Raw genomic sequence first — 27,951 nt, forward strand, 5'->3', positions numbered from 1 at the left:
AATGGCGTTTCAAGCCGCCAAACGACGACGACATATCATTTCAAAACACTTTCCCTGTCGCAGCACGGTTTCGTTTTCTGGTCTTTCGATAGCTTATTACGATGTTATCACGGTGTAACTGGTTCGTACGGGTGATATTTATGGCCGAAGGGTTTTGGCGAGCCTGTCTTAAAATGGAGGAAGTTTATAAACTGCACGTCTTTTGTTAGGACGAGGAAATATACAGCGCTGAGGGCTTGCAAAAAAAAAAAAAAAAACCAACAAAACCTTAAAACCATCACCTTAACGCTTAGTGATTGTATTACATACACCATGGGACATAGATAAAAAAACAACAACAACCCTGTTACTGATAGTATTTTTCCAGGGATACAATGTATATTATGGAGCGTTTTATAGCCTGTGAATGTAGTAGACTGGGGGTTGGGTGGCACTGCCGGTCTCTCTCTCTCTCTCTCTCTCTCTCGCTCTCTCTACAGCACTCACACACACTCACACTAGGCAGTCAAGGCTTTTGCTTTAACATGACCAGGGCCACGATCAAAACAAGCCATGCATTTCCATGCAAAACGTGCTTCCGACCCGCTCACGTTTTGCACCGTGGCTCGGTGAAAGCAAGCGAGGCACTGACTTCTTATTTTCTACCGCCAATGAACTAATCTAGTTACATTTGTGTGTGTGTGTGTGTGTGTGGTTTTTTTTTTTTTAAAGAGTAAAGCGCGATACTAAGAGTAGAAATGAAAGCCGAGTCCAGGCCTAACGTTGTTAGTAGTGCCGCTTTCTGCAGATCCGGCTTTCACAAATCGCCAAAAAGTGACTCCTCGCCTTCCCCTGTGAACGGATACCGGATGGTTTTGTCTTGACCGAGCCGTAAATGGTAAGATTTCGGCTACTTTTTCCTACCAGCGTTACATTGATACATTGTTTCTTTTTTTTTGTTTCTTCTTGTTAGTAAATCGAGCCGAGGTTCCAGCTCGGCCATGGCTGTAAGGCTTTTAAGGTCTCTGCATGGGGGGAAACTAGTGCAGCTTTAGCTTCCTGTACACTTTACTTACCCAGGATGTATGGCAGTACCTACCGCTCTTACCTTATAATATCTACATTAATCAAGTTTATTCGCAAACAATATCACGTTTAAGACGTGTCCGAGTCGGCATGTCGGCTTTTCTGATTGAATCTGGGTGCTTTCAAGGTGTCTTTTGTCTGCTCTGATGGACATGACGGCCTAAACGAGGGCGCCTCGAGCATGCCTAATTAAAACCTAAACATGAAACGGTGTTAGAACAGTGTTATTTATTTATTATTTGCTTTCATGACAAAGTTCAGTCAGTCCCATTGGACACTTGTGGTTCTGATCATCCACATCATGTCAACGTTTAGACCTTAGAGGTTTGGGTAATTGAATGAAATGCGTACCTCTGATTGGTCAGTAAGCACCTTTGTCACCTTTCTGTTGACTTTTCGTGTTTACAATGTTCAAGACGTGTCGTTTGTTTTCGGCAGGACGAAGCCATGCCAACATGAATCACTCGTATAAAGTGGGCGCCAAGGATGGCTCGGAATGCCGCCCGGGCCCGCAGTGTCCGCAGGTCACTTCCTGCGGGCTCCAGCACGGCGCGAAAAAGCACTCGTCGTCGTTTGGATACAGCCAAAGGGAACCATCGTCGAGCTACAGTCCGCTTAGGAGGCTGCAGGATCTGACGGCTATGGTGAGCAGGCCCGATATGAGCTTGCAGGACAGGGACTTCCACGGGCGGGCTAAGGCACACGTGCACGGCTCAGAGTTCGGTCTCGGCCTCGTCCAGTCGCCGCAGCCGTTCGTTCGCGGTGCTGATGATGGCGTGTTCAGAAACGTCCAGAATCTGGACAGGAACGGATTTTCCCCTGTGAGCTCGGACAGCCTGGAGCACATCTCGCCGATCCCTAACGGATTCCTGCATTTTGAGTCAAGCCTCTTTGACAGTGGGGACAGTAAGGACGACCATGAGGAAGAGGAGCGTGTGGCGCCGTTCAAACCTTCAGCCAGGAAATGCCAGAAAAGGGACTCTGCGAATGTGAAGAGCTTCTCTGGTTCAGGGCTAAACTTAACCTTGAACAGACATGAACGTTTTAACCCGGTTTCGAAAAGTACCCCACAGCCAGCACCAGACCCTTCTCCTAGTTCACCTTCGCTGCCCGTTGATGTCATGCTGAGGGATTTTGACAGTTCGGATGGCTACTCGGATAGCGATTGTGACCTTCCGAGCACGGAAAACTGCGCGTCGATGTTCAACGTCGGCCGTTCTCAAAGGCCAAGCTCACCTAGCAGCACCTACTCAGATCCTGTAAGCGCTACACGTGTCCACTTTATCGCCTTTATACACATTAGTCGCCTCAGGGAATGTTTCTTTACCGTCAGGAAATTTAGCACATCAGGAGGAGAGATTTATGAGCACAGGACTAGCACACTGACCGCCACAAGAAGGCGCGTGTAAACAACTCCACTTATTGCGAGTAATCAGTTTCTGAATGGGAAGAAAAAAAAAACTCGGTATCCTAATCAACACAGCATTGCCAAAAAGATTAGCGCAGGATCTATTTTAAATTGTGGTGAAATTTAAAAAAAAAAAAGGTAGTCTTACAGTTTGATACCATTTTCACCGTGTGATAACTTAGTCCAAAAAAATGAGAAATAAAAATCAGCGTTTCAAGCTATCGCGGTATTAATCGCTCATCTCAAAAACAAGCAAACTAGTCGTGGAATTTTTTTTTTAATGAAACCCTTGTGTATACATTTCTTGATTCGGATGGAGCTAAAATCCCAGAGTAACTCCGGGAATAATTACATTAACCCACCAAATCAGTGTTTTGAAAAAGTCAACGATCCTAGCATACACCTTCTTGACTGTTAATCTGTTACGTCTCATTCCCATCAAAATGTAATAGATATAAGGTTTATTTGCATCATCTTCTACTCAGGGCATCATTGCTTTTAAATGTATTTTTTTTTCATAGAAGTTGTCCGTCGTCATTTTTTTTAATCAAATGGAAACTTCTAAGCATATAAACCAAACTGTAATATAATCCCTACTGTTAGACTAAGTTCCCAGTGTATTAGGTACACCCAACCTGTATCTACACTCATTGGACATTATATAAAGTGCACTTTGTAGAGATAGCGTTATTGGCTACTGTCTACTCTCTACGTCATTGGGATGAGACCAACACTGGTCCACTGGTAGAGTAGTGGGCTGGTGGACCGTTCTCAGCCTACATCAGTAATCGCACCTAATGAAACGAGGGTCGTTATTGCAGCACAGGAGGCCAGTCAGTGTCGTCACACACACAAAATACAAAAATCCCCGTGATTCATTTGAGTAGTCATTTGTCAGGTTTCTCACACACGCTGCAAAAAAAAATGGAAATGTAGCCTCTGGGTAAATTTTTCATCCGTAATAAATAAGATAACAGATAAAACGTTTTGGAAAGTTTGTGTTGTTGAGCTAGTGAAATGTCGTACTGCGGCATATTCTCGCCGCGTGCTTACGTTGTCGTCTGAAAGGACACATGCTGGAATATTCCGCTGTATTTATTGCTGCCGATGGCCCGTTGGGTCTGTATTCATCGGCCTAACTGTTGTAGTTCGGAACGCTCCTAGTGTCATAACTGATCACGTGAGCACCGAATTAGAGCGTTAAGACCATCTTTTTTGTTACTAATGAGTAAAGAACAGCGTAAAAATACTTCCGCGCTGCACGTATTGGTCGAGCGTTCTCCGACGTGTTACTCATCGGTTGTTTAAAAGTGTTGAAAAGATGTTTTCTAGCTCTACCGGGTCCAGCTGTGTCATCCAACGAGAAATGTAAAGTTAAAAATGGATATGCAGAGTAGGGTGATATTCATGCATGATGTGAGTCATTGAGAGAGACGAACGTGTGTAGAGCAACAGCCAAGTCGTAGAAAATGGCCCGAAAAGCGTAGGAGTAACACTGATGAGGTAGTCTTGGTGAATCAAGCTTATTGTTGGTTTTTGCTAAAAATGAAGGCTTGTTGAGGTTTGCTGTGTGGTCATCGTCACGCCGCGTAGAGCCGTACAGCTATGAATCATGCTAGAGTTGTTCAGTACGGATAGATGAATTTCTGTTCACGTCGGGATAGATTCGGTTCGTGCACAAAACGAGCACTCGCTAACGTGAACTCTTCTTTAAAGCGCACCTGTTGTGGTTTTTCAAATATTACCTTCCATGTAGTGCGAATGCAAAGTTTCAAAAATCAAAATGCACGGCAAACGGAGTCATCGACTCCCAAAAGAAGGAATCGATTCTGAACAGCTGAAACGAGTCGTCAGTGATTCCAGACTTTACTTCCTGTACTGACCTACGTAGGTTTGTAACAAAAAGCCCCCCGCCTCCGGTCTTCATCGGCCGCTCGCTGACAGCGGTAGACCAATCATGACAGACTGGGACGTCTGACCAATCAGAGCAGAGTATGCTCTCTGAAAGGAGGAGTTTAGAACGAATCCTTTAGAACGGATCATTGAACGAGTCGTTTGTGACACCGGGGGGGAAAAAAGGTAACGCTGCGGTTTAAATTATGAGCACGGCAAAGTGTTTTTTGACCCCGGATGCATGTAAGTCTATCGTATGAGACCTTTACAACAAAATCAGGCACGTTTCAAAACCGTAACAGGTGCGCTTTAAAAAGAAACGAACGCATTCGACACAAGCCAGTGGTGAAAATGCGCGGAAATAAATGAGTACAAATTCTCTGTGTTGTTTAAAACAAAAACAATAACCGAAAGGAAAAAAAAAAAGATCCTTTTTTCAATGAAAGATATTTTTAAGAGTGACTTCACTATTAAAGGCTCCACACTGTCAGCGTTCTCGTCGTCGCGTTGTCGTTGACGTTGTTTAGCCAAAAGTATCTACTTTCTTTTTTTTCATTGAATTCCGGTCAGCGATGCCATGTGCGTTCTGTGCGTTCGATAGCTGTCACGTATGATAAAATTAGGAACGTGTTAGGACAGGCAAGCAATGTTACGTGCTTACGACAGTCAGTCCGTACGTCCGAGGTTGTTTTTGTGACCGTTGCGGCCAAAAACGCTCGATTTTGCTCCAGCTTTTTTTCTTCTTCAAACGTTGCGAGATTTTGTGTGCTTTTTTCCCCGCCGGAAAACTACTGGATGTTTGTCGGTAAACGAGACCTTTTAGCGGTACCCGCGTTCGACCTGCGTGAATCGAAGACGGATTTGGCCGAGCGCGTGTCGCGACGACGTCACGTGACGCGTCTCGGCCCGAACCTGCGGTAATTTCGGAAAATCGCGAGCTCCTCCGAATATCGCGAAGTTCGAGAAGTAAGTAGAAGTCGAGAAGGAGGGAGTTGCGGAAACGGAAGGGAGGAAAAACACTGGAGTAAGGTACTTGATTGTGTAAAAAAAAAAAATAGACGGTAATAGATAGGCATTTTAATCAGTATTTTGAGAAACGTCATCGGTAAGCGTCCGATCGTACACTGACACTACTACAACACGTGACGGTTTCATTGGGAGAGTCCCCTGACTGAACCACAAAAGGGGTCTATATTATAGAATAGTTATTATGATGTAATACCCAGTTGAGTGTGCGACCCGCTCTCCTGACTCTTCTCTATGGCTGTCCAAAGAGACATCACCTACCTTACCAACTCCTGCTGCTATATAAACAAGTCATTATACGCCACTTTTTCCTCCACAGTCCGACAGCCCAAAGAAGAAGCCTCTTCCAGAAGTGAAGTTCACCGTGGGTGATGTGGTGTGGGCCAAGTTTAACCGTAGGCCTTGGTGGCCCTGTCGCATCTCCATAGACCCCCTGAGTGAGAGCCACACCAGGATGAAAGGTTAGGCTTTCTACCGTTCATATTCATCCTCAAAGTTGTGGGCATGGCAGGTATGGAGTAAATATTACTTAACAGGTCCGTTGTCGCGAACTCTTGCACATCTCGTAAAGGGATACGGGGCCGAACAATAATTCTGTTTTTTTCGAGCTGAATGGCAATATTGACCCGATCGGTCCAGCTTTAAATGAACCCGATGTGAAATGGAGAACTTTTTAAGAGATCCGGTCGCGATGTGATGTTTCAGAGCCCAGCAGCAGGCCGTGTCGAATGTATTTCGTCCGGACGTTTGGGGAGATCGTGGACCAAGCATGGGTTTCTGGGAAAGCCACGTATGCTTTCGAAGGAGGCCAGCAGTTTGAGAAACTTCCCGTGCGACAAGGCAGACAAAGAGACAAGGGTTACAAATACATGGTAATGTCTGCAATTCCTTATTTGATTCAAGTTTGCTAAATGTTCAAACGAGTATTACTTCAGTTACTCCCTCCGTTTTTTTGTTTTCGCCGCAGGTTCCAAAGCGCTTGATGCCTCTGTGGAAAGCCAGTGTGCTGGAGGCAGAGGCAGCTCTGCCCGAGTATCTCAGGAGTAAACTACAACTTCCCTCAGTCAGAGAGATACACTGTCCTGTTACGGAGGAGAGGACGTGCACGTCTCCGGCCTTCCCCGACCTACATCTGTCCTCACAGAGTCCGGTTTTCTCCAACGGGCACGATCTTCCCGTCGTCGGCTCTCCCAAAATGAAGGAGGGAAGCAAAAAGAAATCGTCCGCTAAAAGGAAAAACCGCTCACTGCTGAAAAGTCCCGATAAAATCAAAGATGAATTGTTCTCCAAGCCGGCGTCGGGCCCCACGCCGGCCGTTCCCAAACCTCCCGCCGCTCCTACAAACGACCCGGCGTCTGACTCCAGGGATTGCCCTTACTCCGACATTGATTCAGTTCCCAGGATACTGTGTCCCAAACGCTCAGAAGAGCAACTCAAAGGGGGGTCGGATAAAAAACTCTGCGCCGAACCAAAGGCAAGTGCAAGTAAAAAAGCGAAAAAAGTCCGCGACACAGAGAAAGAAGCGGCGTCTTCGACGAAACACAAGCCGAACAACAAGCCTGCAATGAGAAAAAAAAGGTACGCCGCTTCTAACGGCAGGAACCTGTGTAGCACTTCCCCAGGATTATCAGACGGCACGTTTGAGATGCACTCTTTCTACTTGCCGGCGAGTTGCGGCCTCATGTCCCGAGCCCTCGCAAACTACGACGGATCCGAAGGCAAGGGCGATCTTGACTCTAGCCTCGAATCCCGATCGTCTTCCTCTGATGAGCCCGAGTCGTTTTCTCCCACCCCGGACGTATCGGAGAGCGCAGAACACCAATGGCAAGTGAAAACAGAAACCGTAGGCGATCCGACACACCCGATGTCTCAGCGCTGCGGCGGCTCCTCCAACCCGACTTTGCTCAAGTTTACAAGAATCCGGTCCCACAAGGAGGCCTTTCAGAACGGGTCTCAGCTAAAAAGTAGAGATTTCACCTTCAGGCCTGCGGAATTTCCAGTCGCCGGTTTAAAAATCAAAAAAGAATCGAGCCTTTCGTGTTCCTCCTCCTCCTCTGTTTCATCCACATCGCCTTCACCCTTGGAGGTTTTCCGCGAGCCTAAAGACCTCTCTTTACATCCGCTGGTGAAAGACGAATGTGGTTCGGACGATCCCAACTCCAAGTACAAATTCACCACCTACCTTATGTTGCTGAAGGACTTGCACGACACCCGGGAGAAGGAGGGAAGGCCGCTGACGCTGCCTCCCACCTCTCCGTCCGCCCTTATCAAACAGGAACCCTCACTCCTCCCGACGCAGCCCCACCCTGACCGCGCGACTCCCAACACGGTTCACAAGAACGACGGTCAGACTCCCGGGGTTCAGAACGGGCCGCAGAGGAAACCCACAAGCAGCCAGAAGCCGAACAGGTCTAAACCTAAGTCCACAGGAAAAAAGGAGGCTCAAAAACCTGACGGTGGGAACAGTTTGCTTCCTCTGGTTTCAGACCATAAGAAACAGAACTCGCTAGATGTGGTTGATGCGAGAGCAGCGCCCATTGAGAAGCTCTCAAAGTCCCAGTCAGATTCTGGCCTCGATAGCAGTGGGAAGGGCGCGATGTCGGCGGTGGCACCGAAGAAGCGCTGGCAGACGTTCGACGCTGAGATCGAGGACAGGACAAAGCCAAAGAATAATCAGAGCAGCGTGCTTGAGCAGGACAGGGTCGTGCCTCCTGCCAGACTCAACGGAGTGTTCGAAGAGAGCCACCGAAGCCCTCAGGTCAATGCTACGGAGAGGAAGGAAAGCTCTGGTAAGTGTTTAAGATCTGGTTTAAAAATGAAATGCTGTTACACAGCCAAAAACATAGCTTACCTAAAAGAAAATGTTTAAAAAAAGGAGCATGGGTATCTTGAAGTAGGAACGATGTCATCACTGCGGTTCTCAGCGGCAGATCTGGGACGAGGCTCCGGGGTAAAGGTTACGGATCCTGTGGAGATGGTGCACTCTATATTATTATGGTTTTTCAAATATTTCCTTTCGTGTAGTGTGTTATATTTGTAGAATGTAAAAAATCAAAGCGCACGACAAACGGAGTTATCGACTCCCAAAAGAAGGAATCGATTCTGAACAGCTGAATCGAGTCGTCAGTGATTCCAGATTTTACTTCCTGTACTGACCTACGTAGGTTTGTAACAAAAAGCTCTGGTCTTCATCGGCCGCTCGCTGACAGCGGTAGACCAATCACGACAGAATGGGATGTCTGACAAATCAGAGCAGAGTACGCTCTCTGAAAGGAGGAGTTTAGAGCGAATCCTTTAGAACGGATCTTTTAAGGAGTCGTTTGTAAAGGTAATGCAGCAGTTTAAATTATGAGCACGTTAAAGTGTTTTTGACCTGGGATGTCTATCGTATGAGACCTCTAAAACAAAATTAGGCACGTTTCAAAACCATAATAGGTGCGCTTTAAGCTATCTTGTCGATGATTGTCTGTAAGGGTACGAACACATTATTAAGAATCAACAGATAACGTGTTAAACGGATACAAATACAAATAAGAGATGCACGATTCAGTATTTTTTTTAGGGCGTCTGGCCGAGACTAGATGTCTGCCACAGGCCTGCAGGATGCAAAAAAAAAAAAAAAAAAATCAAGTGGGCGGTTTTTACTTTCATGCAGGCCTGAGCAAGCACGCAGGTACGAAGCTGACGGGACAAAGACAGAGCACTTTCGATGCATTTTGCAACATTCGCTCGTTTTTTTCCTTAATAAACCGCCTGGTCATGGTCGTTGTGGTTTAACTGTACTAGTTTGGTTATGTTTCGGGAATTTTTAAAAAAAATATTACGGGTGGGTGCACACAGTAATAATACCTGCGTGGACATTCTTGTGCATCCATCTATTATCGATACCCAGATGAGGACGGGTTCCCTTCTGAGTCCGGTTCCTCTCAAGGTTTCATCCTCGTATCATCTCAGGGAGTTTTTCCTCACCACCGTCACCACCGGCTCGCCCAATAGGGATAAATTCACACGCTTAAAATCCGTATCCTGTGTTTATATATTTCCGTAAAGCCGCTTTGAGACAATGTCCCGTTGTTAAAAGCGCTAAACAAATCCAATTGAATTGAACCGAATTGAATGTTATGAACTGGAGTGGTGTAGCGGAGGTCGAGGAGCCGTCAGAGACAGAATTCATTCTCACAGCATGCTGACAGTGATGATATGTTTACATCTGGGGGTTTTAAATGTATTTACAGGGCTTTCGGAGGCATCGTAGGAAGGGGGTTTATTCAATTTAAAAACAAACACTAGAAACAGTCGAGGTTTAGGCCACGCCCACTGCGGGTTTAAATCCGGTACAGATCAAGACGTAATCGATCAAGACGTGTGACGTGACCGTTATACAGTATCTTAATCTTTTGAAATGTTCTTTTTTTTTAGTTATTTATTTGGCCGAGTTTTTGTTCACGGATTCCTTTTCCTTCGAAAGGCGCGAGAGTAATGTAGACGAAATTAGCCTTAAGCTACGACGCTGATTTTTCGTTCACGTCAGCAGCCAGTCCGTTAGAGTTCGCCGCGTCTGAGAACGGCAGGTCAGGAACATCGCATGAGCGACTGTAACGTGTTTGTAGCAAATACGGTACATCGCCGGGTGTCAGATTTCCATCAGCGTGCGCTCAGCAGGAGACGTATCGGGTCTAAATATATCGCCGAGGACACACGTCTTTTCTGTATTAATCTCGTATTGACGATGCTGTCAGGAATCTCCAAGGAATTCCAGTTATTGGTGATGGGTTCTGTTAGGAGTCAGACATCGTATGTATAGTACAGTACAGAGGTGTTAGGTTTGAATGGATACATTGTTAAAGGGTGGTTAGGTTAGGCGTGTAGCTGCATTAACCCAATCGACTCAGCTCCTCTCGTTCCCTTTACGGCGATGTTTTCTGTTGAGTCTAATGACCAGTCGATCGCCTTTGCTAATTATTTTGGTTGCAGAAATAATCTGCTAGCTGACAGACCTTTTGAGCAAATATATATCCTGTCTCTGTAGACGTACAGACCCGGACACAAGCGCATGTGTCCGGGTCTTTCCGTTTTTATTTCAAGCATTTAAAACGTGCAGGGGGGGTTAAATATGGCGCTGGCGGTCCGTAGAGAAACGTGCAGGAGATCGGTGATGGATATCGTCAGCGTGACGGCGTTCAAGACCCGCACGCTCGATAAACGCGATGAAATACAAGGACAGCGCTGTAGTCTGTGGCGTGCGCACGCGATTAAAGGCGTCACACGAGTCATGTTCAATTGTTGCGTTTGGGTCACAGCACGGCAGTCATGTGATACGATCGCATTACAAGCGAATACAAAAACGTCTTGTTTGAAGGGTTAAAAGATGAGTTTTTCTGCAAATCTTGACATCTGCAACGTCCGTTCAAAAAGAAACGGATAGTCGCAGGAGAATTAAAGCGCTGTGCCCCGAGAGCATTGGAGATAATCTGCTTCACAACAGTGAAAAACAATTCCGTACTTTACAGCTTTTAACCGTTTTCTTTATGCTGAATCTGATCTTCAGACTTTGATTGAAAAGCTTTTTTGTTGGTTGCCTGATTCATTAGTGAAGCATTAATTCATTGAATATATATATATATATATATTTTTCTCATGCTACCATTCTCACAGAGTGCAAAAGACTGCGGAAGCCGAGCAAGAGGCTGATCGAGTGGAGCGAGGAGTATGAGCAAATCTTCATTTCGAAGAAGAAAACTAGGAAAACCCCCGAGTCCTCCAAAGCAGTAAGTTTGTAACTGTGTTGTTCCTGGAGCAGTAAACAACGTCTCGCATTTATTTCCACCGTAAAACGTGCGCTGAAAATCCGCCCCCAAAAAACACCACGTTCTCAAGCTTGCCTTCTAAAACCCGCCCCAATTTCCAGCCGTCCGACTTAACTGTTCGACTGAACCGGTTTGACTTGCAAAAGACATTTTTATTTAGGAATTTTTCACGCGCACACACGACACACTAGGGTTGTCAAAAGTACCGGTACTTTGGTACCAAGTCGGTACTAAAAAGAAAAAAAGTCGACGGTAGTGGATTTTCATAAGTATCGGGACTGACGCTGTCTGACAGGTGGTCGGTCGGGAACTTTTCATCTGTGCACCGTGCAACAAGAAGACCAAAGCAGCAGCAGCAGCAGTGCCGCCGGTCACCATGGTTACATCCGAAACCACATACACGTATTTTTCTCAGACGCTCGTTTTCTGCTTTCGTGCCGTTACCTCTAAGTGTGTAAAAGCCACACCCCTAAAATTTCCGCGCGGATAGATTAACCGTGCTTCCAGGAAGAGCGGCTGATTACCCGCGGTATTTATTCAAGCAGCCGAGTTTAAAATGATGGTAGCGGTTGCATTATGAATGTCGTAGCATCGTTTCATCGGAGTGAATTATTGCAAGAAAACATCCCCGGTTTTGCTTACTTGATGTTAGCATACGCGCGTTTAACGCTAATACGGTCAGGAGTCCTTATTCATCATTTAACGCTTTAACTTTTATCGGGGTAAAACATATGGGAGGACATGATGGGGTTTACAAATTTTACACACCAGAGGTTCTTTGATGAAATTTACGTGTTGGAAAATAACAGATGTGTGGACTAGCACTGTCTTTAGTATCAGTCAGTCAGAAACACATTTCTGCTCTTGTCTGGAGAACTCGAGGAGCTTTAATAATGAAATACCTGAACTTCACAGAACGGCATTTTAAAAAAAAGACGTTTTATATTAATATTTAACTCCATTAATAAGATAGTGTGCTGTTTAATTAGCATGTTTTTGGGTTTTGCTTTGGTACCGAAATCGGTTCTGAGTACCGTGGAATTTTACTGGTATTGGTACCGGCTACTGAAATTTTGTTACCGTGACAACCCTACGACACACAGATACACGCGTTACCAGTGTCTTGTTTGGTGAAATCCACGCTACATCTATGTTCGTTGTTGGTTTTTAGCCCCGCCTTCACAAGGCACCGGATTGGCTAAGAAACCCGAAACCGCCGTTGTGAAAAAAAAAAAGAAAACGTTCTCAGAGACGTCTCGAGAGATTATTAGAGATGTAAAAGGATTTACGTCTGGTTTTTATTTCTTTTTTTTTTTTCCTCTTTGGTTGTAAATTTTTTGACATTGTAATACCACCGGTTGTTTTATAATTGTTGGAATGTTGTACTTTATTTATTTATTTTTCTCTGTAAAAATTGTAATTGTGCAAAAATAAAATAAATATAAAAATAAAAAAAAGCGACACACAAATTTAAGGCGGTCTGGGGAAAACCTGTCGACGTTAAGAGAACATAAATATATTTTACCCTTTGGAAGGATTTTATTTACTGTATAATCTGCTTAACCAGCATATATAGCAGTCCATACAGGATTTCGCGGAGGTTTTTTCCGTGATCGTTGCGGCCAAAAACGCCCGATTTTACTGCGGCTTTTTGTGATGTGCCTTGCGGAGTTTTTTTGCGTTATTTATTTTCCTTTTTTTTTGGCGGAAAACTACTTGAATGGGACGAAATTGTTTTGCGCAGCTATGTTTGTTGGTAAACGAGACCTTTTAGCCGTACTAGCGAATCGAAGAGGGCTTCGGATGAACGACGTCACGTGTCGCGTCACGGCCAGAACCTGCGGTAAATTTCGAAAACTTGCGGCTCCTCCGAATGATTGCGGCGTTTCCTTGATTTTGCGTTCGTTTCTGCGATGGCGAAATCCTGGAGGGACTGAATATGTAGGCTATATATAATAAAACTATATATTCCATAGTTAAATGAAATGCGAATGATAGCGATATATAATTTGAAAGCGCTAGAGCTTTACTTTGTGACTGAGATACATGCAAAAGAGAAACGTATTTCACCCTGTGATTTCCGGAAAATTGACCGTGTCACGTTTGCCTGCAGGCGTCCTCGATTAATAACACTAATGTTGCCGAGCAGACCCTGAACCCCCCACAGGCTGACGGTGTGAGCTCGGCAGCAGGTCAGCCGCCGGACGACTGGACAACGGAACCGTCGCAGCTCGCTCTAGACCAAGCAGATAGCGTTCTCCCTTCACCTCCTTCGTCAACGCCCCACGACGCCCCCACGGTCGAGGCAGAATGGGTTGAAAAGAAAACGGGTACGAGTTTCTTACGCTTTTTTTTATACCAGGCGCACTCCCTTTGTGTTGTGTGTCACTCCAAGAGCGTCTAACCCACACTCGATCTTGCAGCATCTTCAGAAAGAAAACGGCCACGGAAGCCCACGAGTAAAGCGCTGGACTCTGCTTTCGAGGACGAGCTCCTCTGGATCCCAAAGAAGAAGGTGAAAAAACGTCGCTGCCGCACACATTTGAAAGAGAGTCGACGAGTTATGGATATTTATCGTCTGTCTGGTTTCCTTTTTTTTTTTCCTTCTTTCGCCGTAGGAGTATAAGCAGCAGGGACAGTGGTCAGAGGAAGCAGCCGTCAAAGATGTTCAGGTAGTAGTTTATCGTGTTTATACTTAAGTCAAGGATGAAACCTTAAGGGGGGTGGGGTGGGGTGTGGGGGGGGATTGGGGGGTTGGCTCATTAGTTCTGTCGACGACGAGTTTGAATCCTGACGATGCAGCAGCCGGAGTCACGGAGTCGTCGAGAGCAGAACTGGCCAAATGCAGTGCCGCGCTAGCCAATCACAGGCATCTGTGAGCTCGTGTATGTGGAAGAGGGCAGACGGCGCGTTCTTTCAAGTGCGTTTTCAGTTTGAAAAGATGCAGCTGATTGGCTTCACGTGTCTCAGAGGAAGCACGTGGTCGCCTTCGCACTCCCTAGCCGTGTAATAGAGGGGAGGCGGTTGGTGGGCTGGGCGGGAATGGGCAGAAAGTTCAAACGCAGTCAAGTCAGCCAAGGTGTGTTTCCTGTTTGTTTAGTTTTGTACCAGAGCTACAAAGGCTTTAATCTGGCATCTGGGCAAAGAGCACGTTTAAACCATCTCTTAAAACTTGCACGCCAAACATGTTTAGGATTCTTCCCCCATCCCCCTGCTGAACATTCACTCTAAAAGGAGCAGTCGATTGGCTGTTGAAGACGTTTGCGTTTTTCTATTTTTAGAAAAACGAAGTTCCTGGAGACACTCTGTCCGGCCCCCCTTCTAAACCAGGTGAGCAGCCACGAACAAATATTAGATCGAAGTGTTTCTGATCTCCTGCCAGATTTTGGATGCATTTCATTGGTCTCTTGTCTGAAGGTATACCGCCCAGACCAGGTGACGCGCAGACGCCCGTAAAGCAGCCCGCGACGCCCAGCGTCTTCCAGAGCCGCACACCAGGAGAGAACCGCAGTCCGGCTGAGCCCAAAACAGACGAGAGGAAACCACACGACAACCCAGGACCTTTACACGCAGAGGTGAGAAACAGTCGTGTTCCGATCCCTCGTATGCTCTCCTCCCTACACGCCAGCGTAAATGTGCTAGAAATAGAACACTATACGCTCGAGAACCAGGGTAATGCTTTAGAAAAATCCGGCGTACGATTTTAAACGCATGCACTGATATTTATATCAGTATAAATGTAGCATTTGATAATGATGGGATTTCCACCACTAACTAAATAAATCAGAAATCATGGACAGGGGTGGCTTGGCGGTTAAAGGCTCTGGGTTGCCGATCGCTAGGTCGGGGGTTCAAGCCCCAGCACTGCCAAGCTGCCACTGTTGGGCCCTTGAGCAAGGCTCTTACCCCTCTCTGCTCCAGGGGGCGCTGTATCATGGCTGACCCTGTGCTCTGACCCCAGCTTCCTAACATGCTGGGGTATGCGAAGAAAAGAGTTTCACTGTGCTGTAATGTATACGTGATCAATAAAGACTCATTAGCACTCATTATCATTATCATAAATAAACAACAACCCAGACACCCTGACTGCGCCTCACAGACCCACTTTGAGAATTAAATTACCGGAGTAAAACAGCTCCGGTGACGATGACGGGAGTGATTTCTGATCCCTCGTGCCTCTCTCGTCTCGTCACTGCCCAGGTGTTTGGCGCAGCACCAAGTGACGACGTCGTCCAGGCCCGAGACTCGTTTTCTGCTGAAACGGCTCTGTCTAACAGTAAAAAGGTATCGGAGAAAGGAGGAGGAGGAGGAGGAGGAGGCAGCGCCTCGCTGAAGGAGAACGTGTGTCAGGTGAATGATTTACGGATCGATGTGTAGCGAATTACGTGCATATGATGTGATAGGAAAGCGCTGGACCTGTGTATGTGCGAGGATAAAGGAAGGGTTTTAATGACTGGTGTGTGTTCCCTAGGTGTGTGAGAAGACAGGTGAGTTGCTGCTGTGCGAGGGACAGTGCTGTGGGGCGTTTCACTTACAGTGTATCGGCCTCAGCGAGACCCCCAAAGGACGCTTCATCTGCCAGGAGTGCACTACCGGTGAGCTGAGAAAAGATACGCTCTCCGACCCTACCTAGAGGAAGTGCGCTTACCCCCGAAATGAACCTCCGTGGACGATTGAAACGTCTGTCTAGTGTCTGTAGCTTCAGTGTTTCATTTTAGCCTGTATGAACCTTCACAGCCCATCTCGTACGAGCTCTGTTGGCTTGCGTTGTCTGCGGTTGCCAGATGTTTTTTTTTTCTTCGCAAGCTTACAATTTTTTACTCGAACGCAGCGTTCGAGTAAAAAAAAACGCCTAGACCGAACTAGGCGGAAAACTACTCGAATCGGCGAAATCGCATTTGCACGGAATTGTTTCTTTCGCCATTTGAGTAGTAACGGTCTTTTTTAACTCGAGGTTCAGTGAAGAACGTATCATAGTAGAACAGTTAAGGTTGCGTCTTAACCGCGTAGAATTTGCGCTCGCTATCTACTAACACTTCAAAGAGATATAATTATGCTTAGAAGTGCACTACAAGCGAGTTCACGCTTGACTAACCTGTACTGGTGAGTTAACTCACTTGGGAAGCTTTAGTGTTGCTTAGATCCATTTTTTTTAACGTCCGTTTCCGCTTTCTCTCCAAGGCGTGCACACGTGTTTTGTGTGTAAGAAACCGGGCGAGGACGTCCGGCGCTGCATGATCCCGGTGTGCGGGAAGTTCTACCACATGGAGTGCATAATGAAATTCACCCCCACGACACAACAGAACCGAGGCTTCCGCTGCTCTCTCCACGTCTGTCTGTCCTGCTACATCACCAACCCTGCAAACCCCTCCAGCTCCAAGGGTGAGGCGTAGTCTAGTCAGGAACCTACACAATGGTACGAGTGTGTGTCATGGAACGAAGGCTGAGACCAACGTGAATGCAGTCAGGCAGTTTTTAGACAGACGGGGAACAACACTGACTACGTTTACACAGACAGCAGTAATCTAATTAATGACCTTATTCTGAATAAGACAATATTCCGATTAAGGTGTGTACATGAGTCACGTTTAGAATATTCCCTTCATGTTCCCGCGTTACATGTTGTAGAACGCAGATCGATTAACGGCACACGTCATTACGTCACCGCGCCACGCCGTCCGACGTCCCTCCGGAATTTCACGTATCGACGTACAGTTGGTCTTCGTTATGGAACCGTATACAGTTTTGGGTGTTTCATTTAAAATTTTTACGAAAGCTTCAAGTGCGGTTAATTATTTGTCGTGCTGTACGTGCTAATAGACGACTGCTTGAAGTGTGGGCTGCGTCCCAAACCGCGTACTTGCCGTCTATATAGTAGCTGAGATACGTGTATTTCTCCTACTGTATAGCAGGTAAGTACGCGGTTTCGGACGCAGCCGTGCTGTCTTGTTCGCTCTCACGAGCGCTGCCGTGTGTGTACGTGTCCTGCCGCAGAATGTGGTGAAAACTCCCACACGATGTTAATAGCGTGATTAAGGTGTGTACATGTCTGTAATGCGACTAAAACAGGAACACTCCACACGACTTAATTCCATTTGTGTTCACTTCGAGTATGATCTTAATCGGATTAAGGTCATCAGTAATCTCGGTTTACATGCTAGTTTCTTAATCAGAGTATCGTCTTAATCGGGTTCATATCGGATTATCGTCGTCCGTGTAAACGTACCGAATGGCCGGGAGAATCCGAAGTACACTAGAACTAGGGAGCAGAACGAGATCGGGAAAGCGGAGAGCAACGACACGGAAGAGAAAGGCGCCGTAAAGGCGGGCAGGTAAACACCGAGCAAACTGAAAGCAGACGAGAGTAATCGGGAAACTCGTGGGAGACGACTAATGACAGGACATGGGAGGAGGCGGGACATGAAAACAAAACACACAACAACGTGACAACGTAAACAAACCCATGTGGCGCGAGGAGGAAATACGCGGCAGTGCGTACTGTATATCGCCATATAACGTGACGTCTGTCCCTGTGATTTCACAAAGACTTACCGATCGATCCTCAATAACAAAAACTAACCGAACGTCACGTTTATATTCACATTTAAGTTCAATTTACGTTTAAATCCACTTTGAATTGTAGCGCTCGACGTTACTTATGCGCCGTTCCCGACCGTTTTCCAGCTCAGAACTTCCTACTTCCCTGTTTAACGCACAGGAAAGGCTAGCACTTGAGTTAAAATAGTGTATTCACCCAAACACGTAGGAAGATGACATGTATCTGACTGTGTGTGTGTGTGTGTGTGTGTGTGTGTGTGTGTGTCTGTGTGTGCATGCGCTACAGGTCGCCTGACCCGCTGCGTGCGCTGTCCGGTGGCGTACCACGCGAATGACTACTGCATGGCCGCCGGAAGTGTTCCGCTGGCCAACAACAGCTTCCTGTGTCCCAACCATTTCACCCCCCGCAAAGGCTGCAAGAACCACGAGCACATCAACGTCAGCTGGTGTTTCGTCTGCTCCGAAGGTCTCACCCCGACACGTTTACTGCAACAATACAAATTCATGTCATAAGTCTTTAAGGCTCGTTTATACGAGCGCGTGTCGGTTTGACGTAAACACGCTCGAACCTGACGAAGTGTTCCACACTAAAAGCAGTGCTGTATTACGTGCATATAGAACAGGATCTTATATACTACAGCAAAGTATTAGGAGTAGCGACATAGAGATGGCGGCAGTGGAGGCGGAGCTAATATCGGGGCGCAGAAAACCATGAATCCACTCTTGTTAGGTGCGGGTGAGTGCGGGTCTAGAAGCACGTTTAAACATTACAGACCGCACCTTTAAAGCACTGCAGAGCCTGCAGAGTAACTGTATTACTATCTCAGTTTTATCTATGTAAATACCGAAGAGCCTCAGAAAACATTTCAGACTCCAGAGGAAGCTGTAGTCAGAACTGGGTTTTAGAAAGACGTTTCTGAAGTGTAATATTTGAGCTTTGGTTTAGGGGGCAGTCTGCTGTGCTGCGAGTCCTGTCCGGCTGCCTTCCACCGCGAGTGTCTGAACATCGACATGCCCAAAGAGAGCTGGTACTGCAACGACTGCCGCGCAGGCAAGAAACCCCACTACAAGGACATCCTGTGGGTGAAAGTGGGCCGCTACAGGTCGGTGTTCCGCAATCGTCTGCGTCGATCATTTCCAGAACGAACGATATCCCGTTTTCTTATTTTGGACATTCAAACACTTGTTACGTTTCAACTCTCCGCCCCGACGTGTATTCGAACAGGTGGTGGCCGGCGGAGGTGACTCAACCCAAGAACGTCCCTGAGAACATCTCGCGCATGAGGCACGAGGTAGGCGAGTTCCCCGTGCACTTTTTTGGCTCCAAGGACTACGTGTGGACGTACCAGGCGCGCTGCTTTCCTTACATGGAGGGCGACGCCCAGAACAAGGAGAAAATGGGCAAAGGCACGGATGCTGTCTACAAGAAAGGTGCTCAAATAAACTGTTGTAAACTCTGCGAGAACCTTTAGAGTTTTAGAGCAAGTTCTAACCATCCAGTTCTGCACACGTTCGAACTTGTCTTGCTCCTGAGCCTCATCTGAATCATTAGAACTGACTGTATGTAAGCCTTTTCCCCAGAAGCCAGAAATGGAGTTTAAATAATAGAATTTGGCTGTGCCAGTTGTATACGGTGTTTTATTATCACAAAAGCTTCAGGCCCTGTTTACACTAGCACGTTTTCGTTTTAAAATGCATAACTGTCACTACGGTTACGCCTGTCGTCTACGCTACTCTGGCGTTTCCGACCCTCGAAAACGGAGACTTTCGGAAACGCAGAAGACCCAGTTTCGGTTTGAAAACTCAAGACCAAAACGAAGACTTTTGAAAACGAAGGCGTGGCTCCGCCCACACTCGCTCCCTGATCGGGTCTTCCGGATCATTGCGTAGCCTTCACCGATTCGTCAAGCCCCTACCGTATGACCGTCACGCTACATCGATCGTATACACAACAACACGGAGACTGAACCGCGAGCTTTGCTGGCTTTGTCGTCATTCCTAGCAGCCGTTGTGCCGTTAAATTCCGTATTTTATATACACAACTATAATACTGCAGCTGCTCCATGCACAAGAGGCGAGCTATGATTAGAGAAATCGGCGACAAATCTCATTTCGATCGGCGTAAGCCGTACACGGCAAGCAAACAGCTTCCTGTTTACACTTGTATGCGCATGCGCAGTGTGCGTGAATGGTCATGTGACACGCGTAATTCATCCGGTCGCGCAGTGTGGACGGAGATCGTTTCCGAGACGCAGCGGGAACGCCCGTCTGGACGAGGATCGTTTACATCTTAAGACACCGCTTTAAAGCAGTAGTGTAAACAGGGCCTTCGTCGTGCTGAACGTTTTTATCTCTGTACCAGTGTTCTTGTGGAGAGGTGTGAATTGTTCACCCAGCAGGGGGCCCACACCCCTCCCCTCCCCTCCCCTCCCCCACTTTTCTCAGCAGCTAAACACAGAGTCACGATACTTTACACACAGAAACCCAACAGTGTCCTGAGTAATCTTACAACAGACTCGCGGCGATAAAACAACCCATCCGTTTAACGCCGATTGAAAATATCCGATGGTTTTTACCGTTAGAACGATCATGCGAACTGAACTGAGCGACGCTACTATCGATCTTTACTTTGTACAGCTTTAAACGAGGCTGCCGAGCGATTCCGAGAGCTCCAGGCGGAGAAAGAGATGAGGCAGCTTCAGGAAGACAGGAAGAACGACAAGAAGCCCCCGCCATACAGACACATTAAGGTGGGTCCCCATTCTTCCTGTTCATTTTTCCACTGTCAAGAACACATCATGACATCCGATCTCAATGGCTGCACGAACGTGAGAAGACGCATATGCAGTAAATGTCAAATCTTTGCCCAGACTTTATTAAATTGGTTGGTTAACAAGTTGATTCAGGGCACAGAAGACGCGTGTACATTAGCGTCTATGTTCTAGTTCATGCCCAAGGTCTGTTGATGTGGATTGGAGACTATATTGGAGATCTTTAAGGTGATTAAGGTTTGAATATTTGTTAGCGGTATTTATTTACGTACCCTTAACTCACTCCGGTTCCCTCCAGGTGAACCGACCAGTAGGCAAGGTGCAGATCGTGACCGCGGACCTGTCGGAGATCCCGCGCTGTAACTGCAAGGCCACAGACGAGAACCCATGCGGCATGGACTCGGAGTGTATCAACCGCATGCTGATGTACGAGTGCCACCCGCAGGTGTGTGCGGCAGGAGAGAGGTGCCAGAACCAGTGCTTTACCAAACGCGAATACACGACGGTGGAGATCTTCAGAACGCTGTCACGCGGCTGGGGGCTCCGTAGCATCAACGACATCAAGAAGGTGAGAGCTCGTCCGATGGAAAATATACGCTTGTCATTTATTCATTTATTTATTTATTTATTTATTTGACCAATCGGGATGTCGATCCAGTCAAAAAACGCAATCGCGGTTCTACCCTGCTTCAGATCATGATGTCTTTTACTTCCCTATTTGTCCCTTGTCCATAATGTTTTGATATCAGGACACTTCGTTGGCGATTAGCTGTTACTTAGTGATAATAAATGTACGGTATATGATAATAGATGATGTTTCATTCATTAAAATATGGCTTAGCATGACTTACAGGAATTTATACTAACGACCTAAACATAACACGTAAAAATAATAAAGGACTTGACGTATAAAAACAAAATAGCGACGTGTAAAGTGATAGGGATTCCTCAGGGCTCGGTGCTGGCCGTCCTTCAGTTCTTTAGTAATCTTAATTATTTTATAAAAAGAAACGCTCGGGTATACATGGGGCACGTCTCGATCGGCTCTCTAGTTCTGTAGTCAGGGAGGCGGCCATTTTAAGGGCTGTCTCAATGCACCAGGGAGAGCCGATGCTCGCTGTGTTGCCTCACTGGAAATGACGTCACGTTTTCTGAAGCCTCTCCGCTCGGAAAAAATGGCCGACGAACCCGCGGCCACAAACGTAAGCAGCTCGATGTCGATGTTGTGGCTCTCACATGATTACTTACGTTAGCGATTTTTCACTTTATTCGACGTCCTATATACGGTTTGTTTGAGTCGAACGACTTTTAAGTGTTTAACGATTTAAAAAAATGATTAAAAATCCACTAGCTCGGCTACGATCCTGCTTGAAGTAGCAAGACAGAAGCGCGTGCGATTAAGCTAACGAATTTACACGATGACATGATGTAATGTCAGGAAGATAGCAACCAGGGTCATATCTTACCAGCGCACGAGCTCGCGTATACGATATACCGATTCCCCAGCTAGGGAGCCGATCGAGACGCGCCCATAGACAAACTAACACAGAACAGGCGCACACGATAGAGGAAGAAACCGATGACAGGACGGGGTGGAGAGCAAAACTCGCGGCTTCTGTCACCATGGGAACGGCGGCGGAATCCTCGGCGTATTCGTTGTTTGAAGTGGTTAGCGTTAGGCCAGCGCGCAGGCACGCTGAATCTGAAGAGAATCCGTTCGATGCTCCTTTCAGGGCGCGTTTGTGAGCGAGTACGTGGGCGAGGTGATCGACGAGGAGGAGTGTCGCGCCCGGATCAGACACGCGCAGGAGAACGACATCAGCAACTTCTACATGCTCACGCTGGATAAGGCAAGTCTTCAGAACACACGAAACGGTCTTCAGTACCTCACCCTTCCTCAGTCGGTACGGCACGCGAGCAATTACACGTCAAAATGGCGTCGTTCTTGTCCGCGCATCGACGGTGAGGCGATTCACTTAAGATGCTTGGTCTTTACATTTGCTCATACTCGTATTGAAACAGTGTCAAGTCTTCCCTCGTAACTCATTTACACGTTTATGATACTCCATTAGAGTGAATTTATGAATGAAGATGACTTCTCCGTCTTTTCCAGCACGAGATTTAACAAGCAGTACGTTTTCTTTTAAGTAAGCGTTATATGAGATCAGATTGTCCCCCTTTCCTTAACGCGAGCGCCGATTTGTTTTCCCCGCCCCCAACGTTCAGGACCGCATCATTGACGCAGGGCCGAAGGGAAACCAGGCGCGCTTCATGAACCACTGCTGCCAGCCCAACTGCGAGACTCAGAAATGGACAGTGAACGGGGACACGCGAGTTGGGCTCTTCGCCCTCGTGGACGTCCCTGCAGGTGAGAAAGGCTTTCAGTTATTACTTTATCTGGGGGGTGGGGGTGTCTTCCCCCCCCACCCCCCACCCAAATTACAATTGAACTCTGCGATATTTACCCTGAGCTCCTTCATGCCCCGCCCCCTCCCCTCCATTTCGACTCAAAGCTTTCCGGAAATAAATCTTTGAAAGAAGCACCGGTGATTTCCGTTAAGGTAAACGGAGAACGTTTTGAGTCGGTTCTAGTTTAACGGCCTCGTCCGACTCTTTTGCAGGCGTGGAGCTCACCTTCAACTATAACCTGGAGTGTCTGGGTAACGGCAAGACGGTGTGTAAATGCGGAGCGCCGAACTGCAGCGGCTTCCTGGGCGTGCGACCGAAGGTACAGCGTGCAACGTGGTTCTTAATGATCAATACATTAGGGATAGGCAACACACACACACACACACACACACACACACATACACAAACATACACACCAAACAGTGAACGTTAGATGTTATTTTATGGAGCTAGGAGATTGATTGGACAATGGTTGGACAGTGCTTCTTCCTCGCACTGATTGTGGATTATTTCTCGAGAACTAAAGTCGATCTGTTGGGCTTTCTCCCGCGGTAGTCCGTTTCTCGACTCCGAATCAGAGCAACGTTAATACTTTCGCTTTCTTTCAGATTTCACACTGCACGTAATATGGGATATATATCGAGTGGCTCCTCCCCCTTTTTAAATAGCCAGTAGCGTTGAGCTGACCTCATAACCCCATGTTAGCGCCGTGGAAAGACGCCTGTCACAAGCAGCCAAAGGCACATTTGCGACCCGTGCTCGCTGATACGATCTCTCTCCCTCGACTCGATTTTTTTATAACGTCGGGGGGCGGGAAGTCTGAAGTGCAGAATGATGTCATCAGAACTGTCGATCTGTATCGGTGGTAGAGAGAGAGAGAGAGAGACTGTAAATTTTGAACGCGTATATCTTCCAAATGCGAATTTGGTATAACCTCAAGATAACCTCAAGGCTGATATATTCATACTAAAAGCCACAAAAGTTCCGTTTTCATTGCACGAGGACTTTTAACAGCTCGCTTGTAGAAAAAAAACAACAAAGAAAAGCTGCAAATACCGAAACGTAGCTCGTTTGGGTCACTTCCTGGCTTTCTTGCTGCAATTGAACGGCACAGGACTTCACTAGGTGGCGGACCGAGACCACGTCGCTCAGACGTTCTCTCCGACCGGTTGTTTTGGTCCACACCGAATGTGGCCGCTGTGTACTTACTTACTTAAAGGCAGGGGAAGACACTACGCATCACCGTTACGCATGTACATTTGCCCCGCTGTTTCAGAACCAGCCCCCGTCGGAGGACAAGGCCCGTAAAGGAAAGAAGAAGATGTCCGCAAAGAGGAAGAGCCAGCTGCAGGTGGTGAAGGAGCGCGAGGACGAATGTTTCTACTGCGGAGACGGCGGGCAAATCATCTCCTGTAAGAAGCCCGGCTGCCCCAAAGTTTACCACGCCGACTGTCTGAACCTGTCCAAGAGACCCGCAGGTGAGAACGCACGAAGGCACGCGAATCTTTACACGGTGTCTGGTTCCGTTTTGCGGTCACGCGTATTAAAACGAACAGGTGTTAAAACGCCGTGAAAACGTAACGGCATGTTTAGGACGCACCCTGAGCACCATGAACGAGAGAGTCGACTCGCCCTCCTGGCCAAATCCCAGCTCCACCCCGAAAACACCAAACTCCATTCTCATTAGAATATCGGTGAGGTTTTATTTAGATAGTTGTGTCATCATATTAAATTGAAACTGTGGATGAACAACAAAAGAAATAACTAGGATTCTGGTGAATAACTAGTCGGTTTGGTCTCGTCTGGTTAGATGGCACTTATGAAACTAGCCCTAAATGGCCCTATGATGAAGCTAGGTGTGTGTGTGTGTGTGTGTGTGTGTGTGTGTGTGCGTGTTTGCTTTAGGTCGATGGGAGTGCCCGTGGCACCAGTGTAATGAGTGTGGCAAGGAGGCGGCATCGTTCTGCGAGATGTGCCCCAGCTCGTACTGCAAGCAGCATCGTGACGGCATGCTCTTCATCTCCAAGCTGGATGGCAAGCTCTCGTGCAGCGAACACGACCCGTGTGGCCCCGACCCCCTGGAACCCGGTGAGATTCGCGAGTACATGCCTGCCTTATCCCCGCCGCCCAACGCGACCAAGTGCAGGCTAACCTCGCCCACCGCTGAGCTCTACATCCCTCCCGCCCCCAGGAGAACGCCCTACAGCAGCCGGCGACTGCCCTTTGACGACGAGGTCGTGTTGGACGAAGACCTGTTTTCTGCCTCTTCTCTGTCTAAAGGCGCGAAAGATAACACGACGGCCGAGGTAGAGGACGGAGAGGTGGTGGAAGGGCTGAGCGGGGGCGAGGACGTGGGACTGGAGGTCATAGGAGACGAAGATGAGGACGGGGAGGTGGACTACGACGACGATTTCGACGACGAGGACGAAGAGGAGGATTATGAAAAGTCATGGTACAGGGACGAGGGGGATGATGAAAATTGCGTAGACGAAGACTTTGACGCCGAAGGGTTAGAGGACGAGTCGTATAGGGGGAAGTGAGCAATTTGTGTGTACTATCCATCCATCCATCCATCCATCCATCTATCCATCGAAACATCAGTCACGCACTCGCTCGCTAGACGGCTAGACGGCGACCGAGATAGGTGAAGCGAAGCGCCATTTCTCTGTCAGTTACACTTTGTAGCCTGTAGGAACGAAGCAGGGAATCTGATCTCAGATCCGGAGATGCTCAGAGATCAGCTGGGTGCGAAGCAACTCTTTTTCCACTCTAACGGACACGGGCGACGCACTGAGATCGAGACCGAAGTCAGCTTGCCTTTTTACCCAAGTCCATTTTAGACAAATGGGACTGGAAAAATACAGTGGTGCTGTGGACCTCTGGCTGTTCAGTCAGACGTCCAGTATTGGGTGTAAACTTACTGTCTGGTGCTTCTTTGTGTTTCTTTTCGTTTCTTTTCGTCATCTCCACCTACTGTTTACATTTTTCTCTTCGGCAAACCACGGACAGGATGGAAGACATCTGGTAAGCTTGAAGTTCGGGCAGCGACACTTGTCAGGATGACACCGCGTTTTTAAAGAACACGTGAATTTTTCTTAAAAACGGACTTTTAAACGGTTAACACTGGTTCTGTTAACGTAGATTGGTATTTGGGTCAAATTAGATAACACAGTGCTAAATACATACGTGCGTGCGTGTGTATGTGTGTGTGTGTGTGTGTGTGTGTGTGTGTGTGTGTGTACAGTTCTGGATGAAATGAAGAGACCACTGCTAAATTATCAGTAGGCATGTGTTTGGGTAAAATGAATGAGCATTTTCGTTTTATTCTATAACGTACTGACAAGATTTCTCCCCGAGCCCAAATGACAAAATATCGTCCTTTAGAGCATTTATTCGCAGAGAACGATAACTGGTCAAAAATAACAACAACGAAAAAGATCGTCCGTGTTGTCGGACCTCGAGTAACGTAAAGAAAGGAAGTTCATATTCATTTTTAAACAACGCAAGACTGAACGTCTTGACTTAGGAAGAGTTCAGAAATCAGTATTCGGTGGAATAATCACGGCTTCCGCGCGTCTCGGCATGCTCTCCACTTTTCCCGTGTGCTTGTAGGCGTGCTTCTTCTTCTTCTTCACCACTTGTGGACCGACTAAAAGACGTGCGCGTATTTGCTGCCCCCTTCAGGTCCGGAAGAATCGCAACCTCGAAACCTCCATTAGAATCGGTTCACACGCTAGTGCAGAAAAACAAGTACCGTGACGTTTTAAGAACGTCGGTACCGACTCGGTACCGAAGTATCGGTTCTCGTGACATCCCTAGTACTAGCACTGTCCTTGACATCCAGCCGGTCTTATCGCAAGAGCATAACGATGACCACAGCAGTGGTTTTTATACTTTTCCTCGTTAAATAAGATTTGGTTCAGGTGATCGCCTAATCGGTACGTCATTCAGTAGAATGAGGTGGGCCTGTGTTGGATTTCAACAGACCTTGCGGTGATATGGCTGCCAAATATGTAGAGATACTGATTTTAGAAAAATTTGCAGTGGTCTCTTAGTTAATTTTTTCCAGAGAGAGAGAGAGAGAGAGAGAGAGAGATATTCAGATTCTGAGTCTGTGAAAGTGAGCCTTGGCCCAGTCGTGGTTATTTAAAGTGCACCTATTATGGTTTTTCAGATATTTCCTTTCATGTAGTGTGTTCTATACGTAGCTGTTTGTGAATGTAAAACGTCTGCAAAGTTTCAAAAATCAAAGCGCACGACAAACGGGGTTATCGACTCCCAAACGAAGGAACCGATTCTGAACAGCTGAATCGAGTCGTTAGTGATTCCAGACTTTACTTCCTGTACAGACCAGCGTAGGTTTGTAACAAAAAGCCCCGCCTCCGGTCTTCATCGGCTGCTCGTTGACAGCGGCAGACCAATCACGACAGACTGGGACGTCGGACCGATCAGAGCAGAGTATGCTCTCTGAAAGGAGAAGTCTAGAACGAATCCTTTAGAACGAATCATTGAACGAATCGTTTGTGACACCGGGGGGAAAAAAGTAATGCTGCAGTTTAAATTACGAGCACGTTAAAGTGTTTTTTGACCTCGTATGCGTGTAAATCTATCGTATGAGACGTTTAAAACAAAATCGGGCACGTTTCAAAACCATAATAGGTGCGCTTTAAGGGTACCAGGTGGTACCAGGAACCGAGACACCGGTAGCCACCGCGCCACCCAGCCGATTAGACGCCGTACTAAATGATAATTCTCCACTTCAGATTGTATTTGAGATGGAATCAGGCGTTTCTCCTGCTTAGTTAGAATGAAAACCCGCAGCCACATGGGTGAAATTCAGATAAGACCCCTGACCCCTGATCTCAGCGATGCACTTTTGGATATTGACCATGCTTTCGTATAATTAGTAGGCTGGTTCTGTGTGTCCCATTCAGAATTTGGTGACAATAAATTTAATTATATATACACACATATATATATATATATATATATATATATATATATATATATATAT

The 27,951-nt window shown here is 47.0% G+C and overlaps 1 protein-coding gene across 1 annotated transcript; it reads left to right on the forward strand.

Moving 5' to 3' along the window:
* Window positions 1–335: 335 nt before the first annotated feature.
* Window positions 336–27,899, forward strand: nsd1a (nuclear receptor binding SET domain protein 1a). The gene is made up of 24 exons (XM_053640925.1): window positions 336–877; window positions 1,504–2,324; window positions 5,712–5,853; window positions 6,098–6,264; window positions 6,360–8,181; window positions 11,048–11,160; window positions 13,313–13,529; window positions 13,623–13,714; window positions 13,818–13,871; window positions 14,481–14,529; window positions 14,617–14,774; window positions 15,400–15,549; window positions 15,671–15,794; window positions 16,381–16,581; window positions 18,044–18,223; window positions 18,704–18,860; window positions 18,983–19,188; window positions 20,395–20,507; window positions 20,827–21,096; window positions 22,262–22,378; window positions 22,755–22,896; window positions 23,150–23,256; window positions 24,214–24,415; window positions 24,843–27,899. The coding sequence occupies exons 2-24, from the start codon at window positions 1,521–1,523 to the stop codon at window positions 25,475–25,477; spliced, it is 6,222 nt and encodes a 2,073-aa protein (XP_053496900.1). The 5' UTR covers window positions 336–877; window positions 1,504–1,520; the 3' UTR covers window positions 25,478–27,899.
* Window positions 27,900–27,951: the final 52 nt, after the last annotated feature.

The sequence above is a fragment of the Ictalurus furcatus genome, chromosome 14 (genome assembly GCF_023375685.1).
Source record: "Ictalurus furcatus strain D&B chromosome 14, Billie_1.0, whole genome shotgun sequence".
In the NCBI taxonomy this organism is placed as follows: Eukaryota; Metazoa; Chordata; class Actinopteri; order Siluriformes; family Ictaluridae; genus Ictalurus; species Ictalurus furcatus.

Coding starts and splice junctions, on each gene's coding strand:
- nsd1a (XM_053640925.1), top strand. CDS start 1,521: ATGAATCACTCGTATAAAGTGGGCGCCAAGGATGGCTCGGAATGCCGC. Junction 13,530..13,622: donor ATGGGTTGAAAAGAAAACGG/GTACGAGTTTCT, acceptor TCGATCTTGCAG/CATCTTCAGAAAGAAAACGG. Junction 13,715..13,817: donor TCTGGATCCCAAAGAAGAAG/GTGAAAAAACGT, acceptor CTTTCGCCGTAG/GAGTATAAGCAGCAGGGACA.